Raw genomic sequence first — 15,732 nt, forward strand, 5'->3', positions numbered from 1 at the left:
TGCTCTCTCTCTCTCTCTTTCGTTCACTCGTTCTCTCTTCTCCGTGTCGATTCTTATCGCATCTTTTCGGCAGACTCAGCTACGCAACCATCGTAGCTCAAGATCTGGCCCACTACGGCACGACAGATGACATCAGATCCCGGCGATAGGGCGGCGGTGGCGGTCGGCTACTACCGATTGGCGATTGACCATTGTGGTCACGATTGTGGGGCGCGATGAGTTGGTCGATCCGGAATTTCCCAAAACACAGCGCAATGTTTCACCAACCGGAGGACGCTGTCGTTAACTGTCGGTCTGCACGGGACGTGATGTGCAGGATTATTACGATTTCGGGGGGGAGGCACTCAAACAATCGGTTAAGAAGCGGATGGTAAAATCTGACCACACCGATCGACCCATCTCAGACACTCCGGGCACGCACGCACGCCGGTAATACGCAGAAACCGGGTAACGACTCATTGTGACACTGTTTTTCGATGTTGTGAGTCATATTATCGTGTACGGAGATGAGTCGTTAGGGGAATACAAAGTGTTTCTTACTTGAAACAATCCAACGTTTCTTTTATCATTTTCGTAACATTTATTATTATTTTTTTAATTTCATAATTTAAAAGTTTTTTAGTTTTTGTATGCTGCTTTTTAGTATGCTGTCAGGAATGTCAGGAATGCTTTAAATTGCATTTAATTTTAGTTCAATATTTTAAAAATAATTTTCAAAATTCAATCTAATTTTGTATCGCGAGCGTCCTCTGGAGAGAAGTAGCAAAACAACATATTTTAGCTTTCTTAATTGTGAAAGCTCAAAGCAAAAGCTTAAATGTTTGAAAATCCGTTAGAACTGGAATCCTGGTGGGTTCTACAAAATAGATTACGATGCACGTTCATATTTTACTAAAACAAAATGAAAAACCTACTTTTTTCCTGTGTTCAATTTAAATATGACCTTTAAACGCTGAATGTATATTCAAATATTTTTTAAGGAGGAAGGTAAAGTAGTAAATGGGGATAGATTCTTAATGCCGATCAATGAACCTATAGGATTCTAAATTATTTTCCAGCACTCAAATATTAATGATAAACTATATTGACTTTTTTAAAGATGCATCGAGCAAGCAGCGTTAGCCAGAAACTTCTTTTACTGACAAAAACTATTGTCATTCGTTAACGAACGAAAAAGGTAGGTGCTTAGCAAAATATCTGATGAAGACCCAATTAGAACTAAGAATTTTGAACGTCTTAATTAAACAAATGTTGATGCTGGAATAATTGCATTCAAAATTTCAAAATTCTGTTTATCTTTACTATTAGTACTGTAAATTAAATATTTTTAATGGCCGCCACGCTTAAAGTAGAGGAAACTACTTTAGAAATTAGGATAACAAATTAAAAATAGATGTAAAGTTGTTGGAATGTTTGGCGTTTCTTGTGAGAACCAACAACATTATTTTGGGTAACAACAAATAAGAATAGAATCGTCTCAAATTATGTACTATAAGATAGCTTTCTTATTCTAGCAATAAGCAAACTATGCTCTTCGGATATCTTGTTTCTGTAGTTTGGTGTTGTAATTAATGTAACTTGTAATAATCCAGCCCCTAATGAAAATAAATATATTTATTAATAAATAATAATTATAGTTATAACTCTCTAGTATCGAAGCTTCCGCAGTTTTTTTGATGATTAATAAGTAGCCCTTTTATATTACATTGGCAATAGCCTCGACTTTTCCGCTTGGTACTTTGGAACTACAACTTACCTGTTGAGCTCATGGCAACAAACGGAGGGAGTTTATTTGCCCATCGCATTTCTCTACTCGTTGAGATCTTGCGCACTCGCGAGTTTTTGTGATTACATACGAGCTGCCACGTGTTTTCGGCAGACATAAACAACAACAGAATCCCGAATTGAGGCAATGCCAAACGCAAACAAATATCAACAGTTTTCAATCCCTCACATTTGTTGTCACCCTGACCCGGTCTGATCGTAGTCGGCACCGGCGGCAACGCAACAACGGTTGCGATGGGCAACCGTCGCAATCAGGTCGAGCGTGAGTGTGCTGTTTGATCGATACAAATTTGCACTTCACCGTAGGCGGAAATAAACGCGTAGCGGCATTCGCTCGACAAATTCCGGTACATCCTGACGTAAGTGTCGGCGCTCGCACTAATTGTGATTTAATTTACAGACCAGAGATTGCGGAGAATGCAGGCAACGGCGCGTCGAGCCAGCGGAGGTGGTCGTGGTGTCGGAGCGGGGAGCAGCATCGGCGGTGGAAAAGTAGTCCGTGGCGGAAAAGCGAAAGCCCGACATGGCGCGACGAATGGTACGAGCAACGGTAGCAACGGTGCGGCGGGTCTGGGCGGCGGGGCGGCGACCGCTGGGATGGCCGCCGTCACCGCCGCCGCGGCCAAGGAGAAGCCACCGCTCAAGACGCACGATAGCTACGAGTCGGACTCGTCCGAGCAGGTGTCCTCGTCGGACGAGGAGGAACGCTGGAAGGACTCGAAGCTATCCAACGACGTACCGTCCGAGTACTGGCACATCCAGAAGCTGGTGAAGTACATGAAGGCAGGCAACCAGACGGCCACCATCGTGGCGCTCTGCTGCCTGAAGGATCACGATCTGACGACGCAGATGAACCAGCGTGCCATCCAGGATTGCGGCGGGTTGGAGGTGCTCGTCAATCTGCTCGAAAGCAATGACATGAAGTGCAGACTGGGAGCGTTGTCCGTCCTGTCCGAGATCTCGTCCAACCTGGATATTCGGCGTGCCATTGTTGACCTAGGAGGTATTCCGCTGCTGGTGCAGATAGTGTCGGAACCGGGACGTGACCTGAAGATCATGGCGGCCGAGACGATCGGGAACGTGGCGAAGGTGCGGCTCGCCCGGAAGCTGGTGCGCAAGTGCGACGGCATTCCGCGGCTGGTCGATCTGCTGGACGTGAACATGAAGTAAGTACGCGATCCCTAAGATGAAGTAGGAGTGGACCCACTTATCGTCCCTTCATTGTTTCCAGCTGCCTTCGCTCGCAACGGGATCAGCTGTCCGAGGAGGAGCGGGAGATGCTCGATATGGCGCGTGCGGGAGCGCGCGCCCTCTGGTCACTGTCCGAGTCTCGCCACAACAAGGAGCTCATGTGCAAGAGCGGCATCGTGCCGCTGATGGGCAGACTCCTGAAGAGTGTCCACATTGACGTGGTCGTTCCGACTATGGGTACCATTCAGCAGTGCGCCTCGCAGGCCAACTACCAGCTGGCAATCACGACCGAGGGGATGATCTTTGACATCGTCTCCCATCTCACGTCCGACAACCTCGACCTCAAGCGCCAGTGCAGTTCGGCCATCTTTAAGTGTGCCAGCGATAAGGTAAGTACCCGTATAGCACCCCACAACCCTTGCATTCCAACCTGCCTCGGGACACACGTTTCCACTGCGCTACACGTTTAAAGACCGCCAGCGATATGGTGCGCGAATCGGGCGGCCTGGAACCGCTGGTAGGTATCGCCCGCGACAAGACGGTGCGGGACAACAAGCAGCTGCTGGCGGCGGCGACCGGCGCGATCTGGAAGTGTGCGGCCAGCGAGGCGAACGTGAAGAAGCTCGACCAGCTGAAGGCGGTCCAGGTGCTGGTGCAGCTGCTGAACGACGAGAACGAGGAGGTCCTCACGAACGTCGTCGGTGCCATCTCGGAGTGCGTCAAGTACCAGAACAACCGGGAGATCCTGCGGACCTGCGGCGGCATCCCGCTGCTCGTGAACCTGCTCAACATGACGCACGCGCCCCTGCTGGAGAACATTGCCCGCACGCTGAAGGAGTGTGCAACGGATCCTGAGAGCATGACGCTGATGGAGGAACTGGACGCCATCCGACTCATTTGGTCGCTGCTGAAGAACTCCAACCCGAAGGTGCAGGCGTACGCCGCCTGGGCTCTCTGTCCGTGCATCCAGAACGCAAAGGTGAACTCCGGAGATGCCAGCGGAACTCGCTTCCCTCGCTTAATGAAGTTTGCTTTGCCTTGTTTCGTCGTTCCAGGATTCAGGTGAGCTGGTGCGGAGCTTCGTCGGCGCGTTGGAGCTGGTGGTCGGTCTGCTCAAGTCCCGCGACAACTTCGTCCTCTCGGCGGTCTGTGCGGCGATCGCTACGATTGCCAAAGACCGCGAGAACCTCTCCGTGCTCTCCGATCACAAAGTCATCCGGATGTTGGCTGACCTGGTCTACACCACGGACGATCTGCTGCGGGAACATCTGGCCGCGGCCATCGCTAGCTGTGCGCCGTACTCTATGAACACACAGGAACTGGGCCGCCTGAAGACGGTCACCCCGATCGTCGGGTATATGGTCAGCAATAACCCGCGGGTTCACCGGACGACCGCGATGGCTTTACAAAAGCTCTCCGAAGATCCGCAGAACTGTATCACTATGCATCAGGTAAGAATATAAAAAAAACAGGCCCACGTTTTACAAACCTTTCATGTTTTCTTCAATTTGATTTTCTTTCCAGAGTGGTGTTGTGCCGTTCCTGCTCGAAACCGTCGGCTCCAAGGATCGAGAGCTTCAGGAAGCTTCGGCCGGGTGCTTGCAGAACATCCGAAAGCTCGCGCTTCGTGCGGAGGAGCTTGAGCTTTGTGGTGAATAAGTTTTTCTCTCTTCGAAAGCACAGGACCAACGCGCCCAACAGTGTTGGGAATGTTTCTAAATTTGCCAAATGAACTTTTTATCCCCGAATCCACACCTCACGTTTGAAATTAATTAAGGATATTTTCAATTCTTCTTGTGTATGACCACCAATAGCAATGGTTTATTTATATGAACATTCGTACATTCGTTGATATATGTATATATCCTTAACACGAGTTGGAGAGTTTGTTTTCCTTGGCTTGACGTTACAAAAAATCCTCTACCCGGACCGATACTGGACGCTGCCACCCTTAAAATACCTGTCTTTGGTGACGCTGCACGAAGGCATCGAACAGTCAGTGTAAACCTGCGTCAATAACGATAATACAAAAATAAACGGAATCACAATATTGGCCACACGCTCGGGCACCGGCTGCACTGCTCCCTGTAAGGAATCGTTGCTGTAGCGCGTATTTGAACGTATATTTGTTTTCCCTCCCCGCGCGCACTCGTACGAGGACACAACACTGGCGATAAAGCGATGGGTGAGGGGGTTAGAGAGCGCGGGAGGTGCTTTTGGTGTCCCCCACTTCGTCACAACACACATGAATCATGGTTGGCCCCGACGGCCCGTGCCCTCTAGTAGCTGGCGTTGCTGCCCCGCATCGAAATACTCATGCGACGCTCGACGCGACCAACGTGCGGCATGAGGGAGCCGGGCGGGGCGAAGCGCCATCGGCGCGGTCGGGAAAGCAGCGTTCCGTCGGTGGACGCCCGTCCACGGAATGGTTCCTCGATGTCGGACTTTTGCGACGAACAGCAGCTTGACTCCGACTCGTCCGTCTCGTCCGGTTCCTCCTCCGTCCACGGGCGTCCTGGGGCGAGGAAAATGGGAAATTAGCAATACAAAATGTGCTGTTTGTTCCGGCCGTTCCGTGTTTGCGTTCACACCCCGTCGACGGATGGATGATGTGTCACGGTGATTGAGCCGTCGAAGAAGATCGATTTTGTGCCGGCTGACGAGTTAAACCCGTTTGGGAAAATCCAACATTGTGTTTGTTTGAAATAAAAGATTGTGTTGCGAACGAATTTATTTATTTAAGATCAAAACGAAACATACAATTTAATCGATAAAATAAAAAGAAAGATCCATATATTATCTCATTAAAAATAAAGCCTAAAACATAAATTAAAGTAAGAAAATCAAACGGAACAGAATAGTGTATCGTTTTTTATGAAAGTTGCTCAAGCTGGTAAATATTTTCCGACATCTTCATGTGGAACATTTTTCTCAAAACTATTGCAATCGATAACATGTTGCATTTAATTGACGATTCATTACTCTTCAGTTTTATTTTAATACTAGAATCCAAACATTGGTCATTTTGACCCCAACGCAGTTTTCGATTTTAATATCTCAAAAACGGTTGAATATTTTTACAAAATAATAAGGCTTTTCTTAAAATCCAAAGTTACGTCTAAAGCAATCATTTAAGATTTTTCTGTTCGACCAGTTCCGAGAACCAATTTGACTATCCCTATAATGCTTTTTAGAGGTCATTTTGATCCCTATTTTTAAAACGCTATAACTTTGCTATTATTGAAGATTTTTCAAATCCACAAACTGTTATTTTAGTACATTTGTTGACTATCTTTTGACGTTTTTGGTTTTTCGATGCATTTCTTCATCATTCCGCTAGCTTGGTGTCCAGCAAAAAAGGACAAAATTGAGTTTTTTCAGCTATTATTTATTCAAAATATGCAATGTAAATCCAGAAAAAACTGTGCGCTACAAAGCTAGTATGTTAAGCCACATTTTAAAACCAAAATCATATTTTTGCAATTAAAAATGACGCCAAAAATTGGCCTCAAAGATCGAAAATAATGCCAATTCCCATTGTAACGTATCCCGCTTAACGCTTCGAAATAGTCGCGTATGAAATAACGGAGCAAAGCAAAGCACTCAAACAATGTATGTAAAATTCTGAAATCCACATCTTCAAGATAAATTTGCGGCGTCAATTGTTACCTTAAAAATCGAAATTATTTTTTTAAGGTGGCCTAATATAGAAGCATTCTAGCGCACACTTTTTGATTTTTTTGAATTTACATGATAAATTTTGAAAATATATAAGTTAAAAAAGAATTAAATTCGGTACAATTCGATTGTTTTTGTTTTACACCGGGTGAGCGGAATGATGGTACATCAAAAAATTAAAAACGATAAAAGATTACATTCGAGCAACGGGCATTCAAAAGCATTCGGGCAAGATTCCAAAGCAATGTATTCTGAATAGCGTTAAGCTTTCTTATAAATGTAAAATAACGTTTTTTGTGGCATATTTACAAACTTCAAATCAGTTTGGAAAATTTAATAATTCAATATATCAAAGACAATAATTCCCCAGAAAAGAGCGTAATATTTGACGAAACCAACGCCAAAAATCAACCGCCATATGTATTCGAAAGTGGGTCACGGTACGTCTTTTCCCATATATTGGTAGGAGTCAAGGGCACGATTTCGCACAAACCGGCGTCATGCTACGAGGACAAAGCATGTGGGGAGTAATGTTTACTTAACCTCCTCCTTAATATCGCCGAAATGCACGCTTGGGAAAGCGTTTCGTAGCATAGGTTTATCAATTATTCCATTCAATGTTCCACTTCGGGGCTCATGCGGGTGCTTTCGATTGCCAAAACGCAGGAGAAGGGAGTTTTTTCTATTACACGAAACTCACGAGGCCGTAGAAAGGCCCTCACTTACCGAGTATGACGATGGATTGGCGCTTCTCGTGGCTGAGATCACAGTTGCAGAACGGATGGACGCTGTCCGGGCTGAGGATGAGCTCGACCTCCGAGTGCAGGTCGTGGACGTCGCTGGTGGATCGCTTCAGCTTCGGGTAGCGGGACAGCACGCGCCAGAAGCGGCACGCGTCCCGGAACACGCCGTTCACCTGTTCGATGCTCTCGCGCACCGACACCTCGTGGAAGCAGGCGCACGCGATCTCCTTCGCCCGTCGCTGGCCCTCCTCGGTGCTGACCATCCGGTCGCCCGTCTGGTCGATCTTGTTGCCCACCAGTATGACCGGTACGTCCAGCAGCGGGTCCTGGGGAGATGGAATGGAATTGGGGATTGAGCCCTCGTTTCGTTCTGTTATTGTTTCTTTCGCTTCAGTGACTTCGTTCTGCTACTCCCTCGTGGAACCACTCGGCTGCCCACCGGGGAAGGGAAGAAATAAATTACATTCCTTTGCAGACAGTTTCCAGCTCCAGTTTCCCGGCGATACGATATTTCACCATCCGTGCAATAGGCATCCTCGACACAGCAAATTAGATCCACCCCCGGGGTAGGACATTCACACCGACGCCAGTCACCAGTACGGTCGGATAGAACGTTCGCCATAGATGCATCCCGGTATCAGGACTTTGTTGGAGCATGGTTTAATTGACGGCTGGAATGCCATAGAAACGGCTTCGTGGCGTGGAATCGCAGATCCGTGACCATGCGTGGTACTTGAACCTGCTTTCCTTTCTCACCGTCAAACACTTCGTGAGCGGAGAAGGTGGAGAAAAAGGAAAACAATTCCTACCCATCACGAGATCCCTCGAGAAATGCCCACGACGTCCCCATCCCGTGGGCTAGCGTAGTGCGTCCTAAAAATAGCAAATCATTTCCTTGCCGATCCGGTCGAGCGGTTCCGAAGTGGAAGTATTTTTGAACCGTCGAAAAGTTAACTCGACAATCCAAATCAAATAAACGAAACATGGCAAAGCTCGACAGTCGGATAAAAATTGAAGGAAGAGCAAAATCGATTGACCAACAGCAATGCGTTGGGTCCGAGGCAGACGTGCAGCTTGTGGGACAACAAGTTAATCGAAACCGTTCCAGTCCATTGCTAGGGCTATTTTCGAACCGGGAATGTGCGACTTCGGTCACCAATTCCAACCCGCACGAACCCCGACCCACATTGCAACGAAAAACCGACCGGCATTTAAAAGGTATGTTTCATTTGTCTAAAGGACCTAAAATACCAAAAAAAAAGGTCAGATAGCAAAGGTTGGAAAAAGGCAATCGCAGAAAGGTGCGCAGATAAAAAGTGAAAGTACGAAATAATTGAAGCTGAAAATTGCGCCAAAGTAAAGCGAACGTCAAACATCAAAGGCACCCTCGGATATGATTCTACTCGGGTGCGCTTTTTGGTCGTAGTGGTTCCAGATTGGTTCCCCGCAGCCCTGCCGCCTTACCTTGTTGTAGGACCCGAGCCGGCGGCGCCGTTTGTTGTAGTTGATGAGGAACTTCAGCCGGTTGCACTCGTCGAAGCTGCACTTGTCCGCCACCGAGTACATCAGGATGAACGCTTCGGCCCAGCGAATGTTTGCCTCGAGCGTCAGGCAGTCCGCTTCCTGGAAAAGGAGAAACGTTGCTACATGAAATCATTCCGCTTCGAAAACGGAGAGCAAACTCTTACGTTCGGTTGTCCGGCCGCGTCTAGTATTTCGAACAGGACGAACTCGTTGTCGATCAGGGTGTTGAATGTGTAGACCTTCTCCAGGTTTGGATCGTACTCGCCAATGAAGCGCTTGGTGATGAACCGCACAACCATCGCTGGGAGAAAACAAGAAAAGGAAAAACATATTAACTTTTACCAAACAACAGATATCGGAGCTTAAAAGGATAATCTGTCAACACGAGGTTTATTTATCTCTAATGGATTAAAACTCTTTGCTTCAGAGGCGAGACGGGGAAAAACGTTCAAATAGGTCTTACCCAAAACAACGACTGATTTAGGTGATGACCCTGTTTTCTTGGTTACGGTTTCGCTGACCCGTTGCAAGAATCGCCAAGGGTGATCTTAATTACGTCCAGCACTCAACCACGCGCTACTTTACCTTTCACCTGGTTGAACGTTTATCTTTGCCGTTTCCACACCACCTTTTTCCCTCCCTTTTCCATCCGACTAATCTTCATCTGCCGCATTTATTCCGATAAAAGCTACCGCAGGGAATGACATTTGCGAAAATTGGAACAACTCAGACGTAAACGTAGAGTATTACACTGGCGTCGTCATTTACATCGCGTCGGTAAAATCGGTCACTCATAAACATTATGCAAATTCATTAATTAGAACGTAATTACTCTTTCCCTCTTTCTCTCTATCTCTTTTTCTCTCTATTTGTTTCTTCTTACTTTGTGTATGTCGACGGATAGTGTTTAAACCCATTTATTCTGGCCAACTTTAACATTCAACAACAGCAACGATGATGTTTTGTTTAAAGGTAGATAACAGTCTAAGCATTGGACTGTACTATCGAAGAAATTAATATTGAATACTACACACAATCAACTCATGACCACAAACTTTTTCAAATAAAATTTATAATCGACGGAATTTGCTGCACTTCACAATCTCATAAAGTGAATGAACCAAGCAAAGACCGTCCGAATCTCGGAATCAACAGGTGGTGTTTCAACGAGTTTGAGTTTTCCCTTTTCCTGCGGCCTTTCCATCACACCCACCTTGCAAATACTTCACGGCGATGTTTCGCACTCGGTAAACAAGACCATTGTAGTGGGCAACAAGGAGGCGAGTTTTCCGATTCGGTTACATGAGTCTGCCGATGATGCTAATCATAGACGCAGAAGAGAACCGGTCTGGGTGCCCATCGTTCCAGTGGAAAATTTGTCTCGAGTGCACGATGCTCGGTAGCGATGCCTGGCAGCGATATTTCGAGTTCGAAAGATAACAATACCAGCCCAAGGTATGGTTTCCTTCCTCCAAGGAGAAGGCGGATAAATAGCGAAGGTGGTTTGTTTTCACGATCGAGAATGGGGAATTCTAAAATGATTCTGAAAAAAAAAACATGCAAATCTGAACTTGAATCCGAGACGGGATCGTTTGGGATCGAAGAAAACAAAAGCGAACGGTAAAATAAACATTACTGACATTCGCGTGCGCTTCTTTCTGGTTCGGATAGATGGGGGAATGTTTTGCGTTGGAGCACATGTTTGCTGGAAAAATAGAGAACGAGCATCGGGTTCTGGTATCCAGCAGCAACCGCTTTCTTAAACCTTCGCATTGAATGAAAGAAGGTAGGTTTCGAAGAAAGTAAACTTCTCATATAAATTTCACCATCCTTTGTCAGGCGTGATTTGATTGGGTATCATTATTCATAAAACATCCTTCGTAAACATGCCCTAAAGTTAAAATTTCGTGCTTCATCCAAACAAGGAAAAGCAAATACCGTGTTGACATTTTACTTGATCCGATTTCGTAAAAAAACGTTAAATCATTTGTCGTGGCAGAGGAAAGTTCATTCATTGACTTCTAGCCTGGGAAATAACAACCCACTTTAATGTTTTCAATACGAGTTTGTGAGACGCATGTGACAGTTAAAGGAAGTAAGCGGAAAATAAAAGATAAAGGGCGATAAAATGATGTCGTCATCTTTCATCTTCGCTGCATACCGAATAGGTTTTGCGTTCGTCCATCGAAACCAATTAGTAAACAGTTGATTGGAAATTGCGTCAAACAGCTAGAGAGGTCGAAGACGATCTTGTCGTGGTAGTAAATAATACTACTGGATATAAGTTTTGCGTACCATGATGATCGGTCCATATGGCAACGGACGGCTTCTTGGAAAATTAATTTAATAAATCAATCCATCTACGTCGACATTGGCAAACTTGCATTGAATCTGCTACGTATTTGTTTTAAGTAATCAAATGGAAAATCTTACAAACACAAGATATATTCGTAAAGGAAATATTTTGTATTTTCTATCGTACTCTACTTCCGGTGAATGTGCAGAAAATTTTACAAGAAAAAATATTTAATATCATAGAGTTATGTAATCTTTCTATTAATTTATTATTTAAAACTATTTATTACACAACAAGAGTAATTGGATAGCTGAAACATTTCATAACAACCACATAGACAAGTACGATATCCAATCCCTTTTTGTGGGTAAAGAATGCCACAATCACCAGTTCCCGGGCAGCATCTTCATTTCTACATGACAAGCACTAATCGTGGTTAATATTGCGGTTAAAAACACCTTTTTCTTTTCCGAGACTAACATTTGTTTCCACCGATGTTTAAACACAACACAAAACAATAACTTTTCGCAAAGTTTATCTTATGTGAAAACTTTGGCAAAGGGTAGAGGAATAAAGGGCACCCACAACGTGCCACCCCACGCTCGGTGAACCAGTTCCTCACGTTGACATTGATGGATTAAATTTCAATCCTCGCTGGGGAATCGGTTCACCTCTGGGAGTTGGAGGAGCAACGCGACGAGATCGATGTATCGATGAGCGGCCGGGGGAGATACGCTTGAATAATGACCCCGTGCGCGAACACGCGAGGCGGTTTAAGAAGCTGTCTTCGAAGGGGGGAAGGGAGTGACTGACTTCGGCGCATTCCGGAGGTTAGAACAACGCAGCCGGAAACATTGATTAGTCGCTGTGGGCTATGATTGCTCAATCAATGTCGGGGAAGGTTTTAGCGGCAAGTCGCTTCTCGGATGCGTCACCGGAGTGACATCTTCCGACGTGAAAACACATTAGCGTAGTCATTGGCAGCGTAATGCGTTATTTTGTCGGGCTGCCGATTCCTTCCGTGTCCATGTGGATTCCGTTTGCCAGATGGATCGGTGTACGGAGCGAAAACAAACCCTCGGCACTAGAGCCGTGTGTATCGATTATCCCATCTTTGGACGAAACTAACATCCATCGACATCGAAGGAAGTAGGTCAATGCTAGCCGTTCGATGGAAAACGGAAACTAATCAACTACCGGATTTGCGGAGTAATAAAGACGACCAATATCTCTCAGATTGGTTGGAAATGCTAATAAAAAAAAAAAAGATCACTCGGCGTAATCGTCCACGTTCCGGTGGAAATCGTAAACAAATTGATTAATGGGGTTTATAGCAGATGGTTTTTCTTATTCGCGAGCTAAAAGCCACGTCTATAGCGATCTGATCGTTGCGATCGGATTGCGATAACGAGCCGTATTTTCACGGCACGGGTTCTCCGTTTTCCTGCCTGTAAATTGGCCTCGACGGTGGCAAATCGGTGCGTTAATTGTGTCTGGTTTGAATCACGAGTAAGTGGGTGTCATGGAAACAGGAACAAACAGGAACCGCCTGCCGCACGTGCTGCAAGTTACGGTGGAGTTTATTTTTCCCCTCGCGAAGCGAAAGCGATCATAGCAGCCCTCTAATGAGTACAAGGAATCTCGCCGTTCGTGGAAACTCATTCTCGCATGTGTTAACTTGCTTTTCAAATTAATTTTCTCCTTTTCTGCTAAAAATAGATTCAAAGACTGATATTACACGATTTTCGCATTATTGTTTATGGCAGGTGTGACACACGGCGATGGAGGCGCCTTGTGCTTTGATCGAACCACTCGGGGGAAAGTCGATGCCGCACGATGATGGATTATAAATTTAACGGGAAAACACACCCCGCAATTTTCAACGCTTTGCACCGCTCGTAATTGTTTTTCTCGGGATTTTGTTTTTTCCCCCTCCTTCCAATAACTCCCAGTGTCGATTGATGTTTTCTACTTGGCGTGAATGCAGATTGGCAAACCCTCCGACACAAACACCCCATCGCCCTCGTTGATGGCAGTGTACCATTTATTTGTGATGCTCAATTTCCACACTCCATGAAGTTCGAAATTGTACCTTTTTTATATTGCATTTGCTTCTTGAAGGACCACGCCGCAGCAAACTCCAGCGCCACAACAAGGGGTCGCGATGGTTCGACATTCGATGAAAGTGCGCATTTTCCAGTCAAACAATCTCGACAAACAATCATACTCGCCCACGACGGTGGACTTGTAAACATCGCGCCAATCTCAGGTGCCGTTCCTTCGATGCCATTCTGGAAAGCGCACGGCAAAGGAAGCCTCCCGCCATCCAGCGATTCCCGGTTGCCCTAATTGAGTTCTTTCATCGTGCGCGCATTGTTGACTGATTTGAGCGAAGGGACAGAAACGGGCTCACCGTTATCGCTGAATCGTTGCCAACGCGAGAGGGAGACAAAAGGAGGACCACGGGGAATAAAAAGGTAAGTCCTTTAAGGCTAGATTTGTTTGTGCAAGACACCGTCGCGACGCCGAGCGGCAACGACACTTTCATAGTTTCCCATTTCACGGCGGCGTCGAGGGAGATGCAATGAAACTCTGTAGCCTGAAAAGGGATAACATAAAAAAGGACATTAAAAAAGCCGCCTGGTATGGGGCCCCGTTTCTGGAGGATATTGAACTCGGCGTCGGCCTGCGTCGTAGTAAGAAATTCCTGGAAGGATTTGTAGGCGATACAAAAGGGAAACGCCTTGTAACCAAGATATACTGGTTAACATTTTCGTACTCCACCGAACATGATCTCCATGGTGCGGTAATTGGACGAAAGGCCATCCGAAGAGTGCGATTTTAAACCGCTTTCAAATCCGCGCAATCTATCATGGGTCCCTGCGCGCCGTTAGGGATGCTGCCGACCTTAGATAGGAAGGTTCGATGTCACATCCGTCCGGCAGGAAGATCTACTTAAGTTGACCTAATTTCCGGCAGCATTTCAGCCTAGTAGGGATTACGTGTTACGCAGCCCTCATCAATCTTACTCCTGAAACGCCAAAACGTATGGAGAACTCTTGTAATCTGATACCGGTGAGGGGCGACTGTCGGGACGGTTGCGGTTTTCCGATACCTTTTTTTGCCCTTTTCCCCTGCCCTGGAAATATGCACGATGACAACATTTCTCCAACTCCAAACCGACTTCACTTTCCTCTTGGTGCGGGAAAAAAATGGTTTCACTTTCAACAACCCACTCAATGTCGCAAATCTATTTCGTCGTGACCACAAGTTAGGCACTTCTGTGAAAACTAGCTCCATGTGCAAGACTTCCAGGAAAAGATAAAGAGTTATAGTGAACTTCGCAGCGTGTCATATTAATAGCGCATATTGAAAGCCCTTCAATTTATGATCGATGGTATATGGGATTATTATGACCATTTTATATGCCTTCCGAAGTGACAGACGGTGTCCGAATGCGGGGTACACGCAAATCGGGAACATTTACGGCGTTTTATGAGCGGTCGATTCCCTCTTGCTCGTGTTTGTGTATTGAACAGTTCATTCAAGTTCAATCCAAATAAAAGCACAAACAAGGGTGAAAATGTGATTTCTTAACAATAACACAATCTGTTGTTTATTGAAAATTGAAAATGTTTATTACACTCGTTGATTTTCAATTTCTTTTAGCAGTTCATTTACATTTTCTTAGCAGTTTAGAGTAAAACTAAAATTCATCTGAATAAAATCGTTTAAAGATCTCCCAAAACACTCATCTTGAACAAAGTTATTGGTTAAAATAATTTATCTTCTAAAACCACTCAAAATCCTCTCCGCTTCCAACAAACATTTTTCAACTGTTTGATTTTTTACATAACTCACCTGTTTTCCCGACGCCACTCTGGCCAAGCACCATCACTCGGAATGGTTTCGCTTTCGGGTGAAGACCCAGCTTCGCTAGGGACGATTTCGGTGAGGTGGTATTCATGATCGTGCTACTTAGTGATCAATTGCATGAAATTTCTACTAATACCACTCGACTAGAAATGCTGATGTAAAGGAACCACTAACGACGAACGACAGCATCATCGAACATAATTGCCTGACGAATGTCTCGCGGTATATTTCATTAACATTTGCTCGCCAGGAATCAGTAGCATCCGGTACGGAAGCTATTAACGAAATTTGTGTGCGATCACTACTTCACTTTCGTATACATCGATTAATCGTTTTCTCTGCCTAATGAAAGTTATACGACCATTCTGCTTGAGGCAAACCACACCATACATTTGGTTTTCTTTATGGAAGATGATGGTTATAATACATTTCATCCACAGCTTACACTGTTCGATAGAGAATCAGATGAGGTAGTTCGACTTCTAGCTCACGTTTCCTTCAGATTTTACTCAAATAAAGCAATTAGGCCGATTATTTCTGAAGATCATATCAGTCTTCTCTGGATGTGTCTTGTGTTGCGGTTTGTTGTTTGAAGTTCACACTACCACTTCGATTGACCACTAAACAATTTTTATCCAA

General features: G+C 45.4%; 2 protein-coding genes across 2 annotated transcripts; one reads left to right on the forward strand and one right to left on the reverse strand.

Moving 5' to 3' along the window:
• Positions 1 to 2,202: 2,202 nt before the first annotated feature.
• LOC131293453 (armadillo repeat-containing protein gudu) lies at positions 2,203 to 4,635 on the forward strand. The gene is made up of 5 exons (XM_058321531.1): positions 2,203 to 2,951; positions 3,017 to 3,365; positions 3,449 to 3,955; positions 4,032 to 4,427; positions 4,501 to 4,635. The coding sequence occupies exons 1-5, from the start codon at positions 2,203 to 2,205 to the stop codon at positions 4,633 to 4,635; spliced, it is 2,136 nt and encodes a 711-aa protein (XP_058177514.1).
• Positions 4,636 to 5,255: 620 nt separating this feature from the next.
• On the reverse strand, positions 5,256 to 15,184 carry LOC131281661 (ras-related and estrogen-regulated growth inhibitor). The gene is made up of 5 exons (XM_058311008.1): positions 15,079 to 15,184; positions 9,086 to 9,222; positions 8,862 to 9,020; positions 7,381 to 7,723; positions 5,256 to 5,491 (listed from the first exon to the last, which is right to left on the reverse strand). The coding sequence occupies exons 1-5, from the start codon at positions 15,182 to 15,184 to the stop codon at positions 5,256 to 5,258; spliced, it is 981 nt and encodes a 326-aa protein (XP_058166991.1).
• Between the last annotated feature and the right edge of the window lie 548 nt (positions 15,185 to 15,732).

Source organism: Anopheles ziemanni, chromosome 2 (assembly GCF_943734765.1).
Source record: "Anopheles ziemanni chromosome 2, idAnoZiCoDA_A2_x.2, whole genome shotgun sequence".
In the NCBI taxonomy this organism is placed as follows: domain Eukaryota; kingdom Metazoa; phylum Arthropoda; class Insecta; order Diptera; family Culicidae; genus Anopheles; species Anopheles ziemanni.

Coding starts and splice junctions, on each gene's coding strand:
- LOC131281661 (XM_058311008.1), bottom strand. CDS start 15,184: ATGAATACCACCTCACCGAAATCGTCCCTAGCGAAGCTGGGTCTTCAC. Junction 7,724..8,861: donor GGCTCGGGTCCTACAACAAG/GTAAGGCGGCAG, acceptor CCATCTCCCCAG/GACCCGCTGCTGGACGTACC. Junction 5,492..7,380: donor CCAATCCATCGTCATACTCG/GTAAGTGAGGGC, acceptor TCCTCGCCCCAG/GACGCCCGTGGACGGAGGAG.
- LOC131293453 (XM_058321531.1), top strand. CDS start 2,203: ATGCAGGCAACGGCGCGTCGAGCCAGCGGAGGTGGTCGTGGTGTCGGA. Junction 3,956..4,031: donor CGTGCATCCAGAACGCAAAG/GTGAACTCCGGA, acceptor TCGTCGTTCCAG/GATTCAGGTGAGCTGGTGCG. Junction 4,428..4,500: donor ACTGTATCACTATGCATCAG/GTAAGAATATAA, acceptor TTTTCTTTCCAG/AGTGGTGTTGTGCCGTTCCT.